The 7,828-nt window shown below is 48.7% G+C and overlaps 1 protein-coding gene across 2 annotated transcripts; it reads right to left on the bottom strand.

The window, feature by feature from the left end:
• Window positions 1–234: 234 nt before the first annotated feature.
• LOC132918048 (rac guanine nucleotide exchange factor JJ) lies at window positions 235–7,573 on the bottom strand. Of its 2 annotated transcripts, none has more exons than XM_060979120.1 (2): window positions 6,623–7,573; window positions 235–3,343 (listed from the first exon to the last, which is right to left on the bottom strand). In XM_060979120.1, the coding sequence occupies exon 2, from the start codon at window positions 3,330–3,332 to the stop codon at window positions 825–827; it is 2,508 nt and encodes an 835-aa protein (XP_060835103.1). In that variant the 5' UTR covers window positions 3,333–3,343; window positions 6,623–7,573; the 3' UTR covers window positions 235–824. The 2 variants fall into 2 exon arrangements, with proteins under 2 accessions (XP_060835103.1, XP_060835096.1); XM_060979113.1 differs by lacking the exon at window positions 6,623–7,573 and adding an exon at window positions 5,121–6,553.
• Between the last annotated feature and the right edge of the window lie 255 nt (window positions 7,574–7,828).

Raw genomic sequence — 7,828 nt, 5'->3', positions numbered from 1 at the left:
AGAGCGTCGTCGTGTGATATGTAACATGTGGGGGATATGTTTTAACTAATGCAATATTGGTACCCAAAATCAAATGAAAATAAATTCAACAAATTAAAAAAAATGTATAAAATAATAATAATACATATATTAGGTATATACTTAGTATAAGATATTGAGCCATCAACAAACGACGCAACAATGGGAGACGGGGTATTTATTTATTTTTATTTTATTTGTTTTTTTTTTGGGGAGGGGGAGGGATATGGATTGGGTTAGGTTTGTAGTCGGCTTTTTGGTGCGGGCTGCAAAATATATTAATAAAAAAATTCTTAACAATATTGTAATGCCCCTGGATTTAGGATTATTATTATTGTTATGTACAACATAAATTATAATGCCGGTCAATCTCGAAAAATGTTTTCACTAATAATGACGGTGCCGGAATATGCCGGACCGGTCAGGTTCAGAAACATCGGCGCGATTTTTATCGGACGAAAAGACGTCCGGAACAGTAAATCGATACAAGTATAGTATTATTATACAGTACCTACACGGTCATACGCGTTTTCGGACGTGCCGACGGCAGTAATATTCCCGACAGTGGTTTGCGCGACACGAACGCGCGCATGACGTTGTTTCGACCGAAATTGAAAATGAAAAAAAAAAAAAATTATAATAATACAATTTACATTGACGGTGTGTCGTCGCGTCGCCTACTCCCGCGACAATAATTTTTTATCTCGTAATCGTTAACGTGTTTACGGGGAGAACATACAATTTATTTTAAAACGCGATTCACGCGATCGTGCAAATAATATACGTGTATAATATGTGTGTGTGTTTTACGATTGGTCCTCGGCGAGCTGCAGCTGTTGGCCACCGTAACGGCCGGACGTCATTTCGGCCGCCGCCGCCTTCTTCTTCTTTTTCGTCTTCTCCGCGGCGTCGTCGTGCGTCTTCTCGTGGTGCCGCTTGTGGTCCAACCGCACGAACTTCTTCTCGCACTGCACGCACTGGTACGGTTTGTCGGCCGAGTGGCTGGACATGAAGTGCCGGTCAAGATCGTTTTTGAAGTTGAAGCTTTTGGTGCACACGGTGCACGGGAACGCCTTGTTGCTGTCGTTGTGCCGGAGCTCGTGCACCTGCAGCTGCTTGTGCTCGCCAAACCGCTTGCCGCACACGCCGCACCGGTACGGCTTCTCGCCGCTGTGGAACCGCTGGTCGTGCTGGGTCTTGTAACACTTGTCCGTGAAGTCCTTGTTGCAAAGGTCGCACGAGACGCGCGTGGCTTTCCGGAACTTTTTGGCCAGCGACGAGTGCGACGACGACAATTCCGCGCAGCTGCCGTTAAAGTTTGGCGGCGAACCAGTGTCCAGGTCGACGGAACCGCCGCTGTCGCTGACCATCGTGTCCTCGTCGAGATGCTGCGGCGGCAAAGGCACCGCCGGTGGCGGCGATTGCGGTGATATGGGCGCGACCACCAGCAGGCCTTGGTACTGAGGGTGATAGTGGTGCATCTGTTGGTGGTGTTGAAGGTGATGATGGTGATGATCAATGCTCGAGTCCGGGCTGGCCATCGGTGTGTCGTCAACGCTGTTGTATTCGACCTGTTCGACGGGTTCCAGTTTGATGTTGCGCTGCTGCAGCACGTGCAACTGGCGCTGATGGTTTTGCTGCGGCTGTTGTTGGTACTGGGACGGCGGCACCGTCGTGGACGGCTGTTGATATTCGACGGTTCTCTGGTGGTGGTGCGACGGCGGCAGAGGCGGCAGCTGGTGTTGATGTTGATTGCGGGCGATCGCGTTGCCGTGATGGTACGGCTGTTCCAGATGATTCGGTTGGGGGTGGTGGTGGAGTTGGTAGACATGGCCACCACGGCCGTTATTGTCGGGCATAGTGGTGTACAAATCCGTGTTGGTAGTTGTTTGGATCATAGAACCCTGGGTGGTGTATGGCTGGATGGTATCCGTGATCTGGTGGTGCAGGTATGCCGAAAGCGCTTGTTGACCCGCCGTCGACTGCCGGTGGCCGGGGAACGACGTGGCCGGGTGGAGGGACGCCGTACGGACCACCGTTAGGTCCGCCCGGTATTTGCTGCTGTTGTTGTTGGGATAAGAAGAAGTTTGCATCTCGTCCGTGAAACCTGCCGTACTGCTGTTGTTGCTGTTGCTGCTGCTGCTGCTGTTGCTGACCGGCCGACGGGCCGGTAGGAATTGGGTTCCCCCCAAACTGTCCGAGAGGCTTGCTGTCAGGTTTGGGGGAGTCAGCTCTAAAAAAGAATCGGTGTTGAACGATGACGTGGACGTGACGGGGCGGAAGTCGGCTGGCATCATCATGGACGACTGTTGCTTGTGCAACGACGACCCGTTCTGCTGCTGCTGCTTGAGCTTCTGTTGCGCTACGTATGCCGGATCCCGGTACGGGTGATAGTGATGTTTCATGGGCAAAAGCGCGGGATCTGGTTTGCCGCTCTGCTTGACCGCGTTCTTGTGCAACTGCGTGCCGTAGTGCCGTTTCAGGTGACCCGAACTGGTGAACCACTTGTCGCAAGCCGGACACTCGTAAGTTTTGGCGCGCCGGGCCTCGTTTGACTTCCACGACCCGTTTCCTTTGGTCCCGGACCCGGACCCGCCGCCGCCGCTTCCGCTTCCGCCTCCGCCGGGCTGTTGGTTCGAGTCGACCGCGTACCCGCCACCGTCAAAGTTGGCCTGGTACTGTTGCTGTTGTTGCATGTCGGAAGGCGGTGACCCGCCCATCATCGTCGGCGGTGTGGTGGTCGTGGTCGACACGTTGTTGTAGTCGGGTGACAGGTGTTCGCCGGACAGCGTATTCTGTTGCGGCTGAAAGTAGCCGGGCCACTCGACCGCCGGCGGCGGCGGTGGGGGTGGCTGCGGCGGCCTGTCGTAACCGGGCGGCACGACGACGCCGTGCTGCAAGAACGCTTTGGTGTCCTGTTGTTGCTGTTGTTGTTGTTGTTGCTGCTGCTGTTGTTGCTGTTGCTGCGACATGACCTGCTGCGAGTCCAAGTCCAGGATTTCGGTCTCCACCTTGGGCGACACTTGCTGTTCCTTGGCCGCGCACATGCCGCACAGCTTCTTGCCGAAGTGGTGGCCACTGCTGATCATCGACAGTTCGACGTAGCACCGGTCGCACCGTTCGGCGGGCATGGCGTGCGTGACGCCCGCCGAGTCGTAATAGAAGCCGCCCAGCCTGTCCGGGAACATGGTGTTCTTGTACGACGGTATGGTGGTGACGGGTGGTATGGCGCCGGGAAGCTGGAACGAGTGCGGTCCCGTCGCCATCGAGTGGTACAACGGGAACTCGGACGCGTTGCTTATCTGCATCTCCATGACTACGTGCGCTGAAAACGAGAAAAAACACACGAATACGCGTTAGTCATAATTATTGTTTGCGCACAGCAAGTGTTGTCGGGGACACGCGGGCCGCGGGTTAGCGCGAGTGGGCGCGGGCGAAAGACGGACGAGGACAGAGGTGGTGGCGGCCGCGCGAGGCATTTAACGATCATCGGGGCCGATATATTATTATGCATGCGTAATAGGTATGGATGGTTATTATGTGATTTTTACGCTTTTTACGTGTCCGAAAATAACGAATGATAATATTTAAATGTTCGTAATCGGCGGAGCGCAATGGTGTACATACACCCCCTCGCGGCCGACGGTGCTGCGCTGGCCACCGCGTATAAAATACAAATAATAATATATTTACGTATACATAAACCATACTATACATGTATATACGAAGTCGCGACCCCTCGTCGGGGCGCCGCCCACCCGCTGTGACAAGTGTATACGACCTGTGTAATTTACGTACGTACACATCTCCTCTCACACACACGGGGCCAATTAATCGACCTCCCACCCCCCCCCCCCCGCGTCGACCGCCATCGAGCGTATATCACCTGTGCGCGGTGTGCCGTGTGTTTGTATGCGGTGACAAGTGTAACGCTCGCGACGACAAACGCTGAAAAACGCGCAATACAAATAATGGTGATAATAAATATTGTCGATTATTACGACAAATCGGTTTGTTTTGGTTTTTTTTCCACTCCGTTGTGTGAAAAACGTATAGCAGCGATTTCCGTGTTATTATATTACTATTATTATCATTATATAGATGTATAATATATACCCTCTGCACACCGATCATAATAATAATAATAATAATATTATATACATGACGTGTACACGATTCGGTCGAGTTGCGTTCAGACGTGTGTACTTACGCCGTTTACGACGGAAATGCCGCACTAAACGAAGGCACGGGGTATGTCAAGGTCGGGGTCGGGCGATAAAAACTTCGAAACACTCTCGCCGACGACGGTGCGCGCGCGATGTATTACAACACCACCACCACCACCACCACCACCACCGCCGCGGGCCACCGCCAGACACTAATATTGTTATTATTACGTCGACATTTCAGCCGATAACGCGTAAACTTCCGATTTATTTTTCCATTAACTCGAGTCTCGTATTTTTACGTTCAAATATCGATTAATATCGCGTCTTAACGTCACAATAACCGGCCACCACGTCATAATATACCTTGGTATACCAATTATCTTTTAACCGGTGGGAACGGTTAGGGGGGGGGTTAATATCTCATACAAGTCTTGTCAAAAATAACGATTTTTAATTACGTTTATATGGCATTTCTGGCGGGGGCGCTCGTGTGTGTGTATGTTTGTGCGGTTAGTATAGTAATTATATTATTATATTTTATAAAAAAACTAAAAAAAAACACGAATGCAACGATTTGATCGCGGTGCGCAACGAGGAATGACTCACGCTAATCGACATACCTGTTATAACAGTCATAATAATAATAATAATACGATATTATGAGTAACTATTTTGTTTAGATTCACTCTCACTGTCGACGTTTTATAACACGATAATATTTTACAGTACGTAATAGTATAAGCTTTCAACCGATCGATGCGGAACATCATTATTGTACTGCGCGTCGCCATACACAGATTACTCGACTTATAAATTATAATTAATATTTTTACAAAAATACATACAATTTTATGCACATTGCGCGTGAACAACGTCATTTGAGATGCTTAATAATAATAATATCGTGTGATGTAAAACGGTCTAAATACGTACCGGGTAGCAAGTACGGCATGGTCCCGCCGCCAGAAACCGTGTAGAAACGAGAATTTGAAATCTCGGGCATCGATGTGTTCGTCGTGGATATTATTACAATATTATGTATTAATAAATAAAAACAGTAATATAATAGTGTGGAATACACGGCGGCGAATTTACAGAGTGTAGAAAATCGTTTACGAGTGTTCACCTAAATAATTCGCGACCCATATATGCTAAGCGTAAATCGGAAAACAAAAACTGTCGGAATATACAATAATTGAATATCGTCGTGTGACGGCTTATTACGATCGACTACGCGCGCGCGTCGTGTACCTACAGCTGTATTAATAACATGTAATCCACACGAGTATCGGAAAAATAACAATATTCGTGTATAACCTGGACGAATAATAGTATAATAATATTGTTATCGCGATCGATGTGTGTCGCTCGCCGATCGCGCTTTATTGCTTTATTATCGTCCGACGATGTGTGTAGGGAAATTTAATACGCGCCTGGTGTATTTTCGTCCCGCGGAATTTATACAAACTCGAATAATATCGTTCAATGTCACCACGGTTTATGGCAATAATAACGATCTTAATTCACCGAGGACTATATTATTATGTCGAGCGAACATTGGAGGAGGGTCTTACCGAGACTTAGCCCCATCGAAATAATATTTATTAGTTTTGATTTTCTCAATAATTACGTGTATAATTTTTTCATTTGTTAAGACCATACAGTATATTTATACAAAATCAATAGCGATACGAACATTGTTTTACGTTCAACTTAAATCCCAGAACTATACATTTTACTAATTACCCGACAAACGACAAGCACAGACTTTCGGGGCATGTCTGAAAAGCTAGTCAACCTGTCTATTGATAAAATAATAACGTTTTCACTAAAAAATGGAAATGTAATTTATCATTAAGTAGATACTAAACGCTGTATTATAATTAAACTTAATAATAATTAATACGTATAATATTAGGTATGACGTATGAATAGTGTTTATGTTAAAAATATTTCTATTGGTAAATAATATGCCGGAGGTGTGGAGGTTGGTTTTACCCCACGAGAATATAATGTACGCTACAGAATATTTAAAACCTCCCACCATTAAATTAGTCGAGAATTTTATCTTTGCCGTGGACACCGCGACAAGGGAGATATATTAATACGAGCTAGCTATTCGGTGGTCGGTCCGGGAACAAATTAATAAATACAGTAGAAACACTAATATCACTAACTCTGAAACTCCTAAACAAAACTAAATCGTGCGAAAAATAATTACTACAACGCCGATGAGCACCCGTGATTTCGGACTTGTTTAGCAAAATATTATTTTAGTGAATTACGACGCTCGTAATAAACCCAAGTACCCAACGGTACACGACTTAATATTAAATACCTCATAATTATAATATATAATAAAAAAACGATGGCGGTAACGTAATACGACGTGTAAGCGGAATAATTATAGAATAACTCGAAAATATTAAACTTACGTTATTAGCTTCTCCTTCGGCGTGCGAGCACATGAGAATCAGCTGAGCGTACTGTTTTGTTGTCGCTAGAGCAGTCCTGTAGCGGCGACGGTAGTGGTGTGGTGGTAGTGAGTGTAGTAGTAGTAGTATCAGTGGTGGCGGTGTTGTAGTAACGACACTCGTCGTAGCGGTGACGGTGATGCCGCGCGCGAACCGTCATCATCGGCGTGACGCCGGCGTGTCGCCGGGTGGCCATTGGCGGTCGGGTAAAACATGTTTGGCGGGCAAAAACATCGCAAAATTTTTAAAAAAAAAAAAAAAAAAAATTAAAAAACGTCAACTGGTGGGTAGGTGACGGACGTGTTTATACGGTCACGAGTCGGCGGATGACTTTAAAAAAAAAAAAAATAATATTTTCGTTTTTTGTCAAGCGAACAGAAAAAAAAAACCAAAATACGAAACCGATAATTTGATAAAAAAAAAAAAAAAACCGAAGAAATCGCGACGAGTCTCTCGACGGTGTGTGACGCGCGTTCGTCGTCCGTGCGAGTCGGAGCGCGCGATATTGTGATGTGTGCTCGACGACACGGGGCAGCCGGTGACGGAGGTACGAACGGGGCGAAATATCGCGTGTGTATGCCGACGGTGTGTGTGTACACTACACGATGCGATGTCGCTTGGCGGCGGTATCGGTAGTGGGGTGGCGGTGATGGTAGTGGTGGTGGTTATGGTGGTGGTGGTGGTGTGAGAGCGCGCGGTGTGTGCGTGTGCGTGTGTATGTGTACGACGACTACGGCGACGACGATGACGACGACGACGACGACGGCAGCGGCGACGACGACGACGACGACGACGGTGTCGGTGGTGATGGTGGTTGGGGCGGCGGTGGTGCGCGCACCGCCGATCGACAGGGTGCTGTGTGGTGTGCCTCGGGGGGAAACATGAAACGAGTGCCGACAGAGTGACCGAGAAGACTGAAATTTTCGAATGCCGCCGCCGCGTTGGTCCGCGGGCGCGAGCGTGGCGTAGAGCGGCGACCGGCCGGCCGTCCGACCGACCGACCGTCCGGCTTGCCCAGGTCGGGCGCGCGGCGTGGGGGGTTTTATCGTGCCCGATCGGTGGGCGGGCGGGCGGCGCTCTGCGATAGGGGCGGGGGCGGCGGCGGTGACCGCCCGCCGGCCCGATGACCAGCGCTCCGCGCGCCTACCGGCGTACGTACGCGGGGCG

The sequence above is a fragment of the Rhopalosiphum padi genome, chromosome 1 (assembly GCF_020882245.1).
Source record: "Rhopalosiphum padi isolate XX-2018 chromosome 1, ASM2088224v1, whole genome shotgun sequence".
Classification (NCBI taxonomy): Eukaryota; Metazoa; Arthropoda; class Insecta; order Hemiptera; family Aphididae; genus Rhopalosiphum; species Rhopalosiphum padi.
The sequence above is the reverse complement of the archived record's forward strand: the minus strand, read 5'-3'. Positions and strand labels throughout refer to the sequence as shown.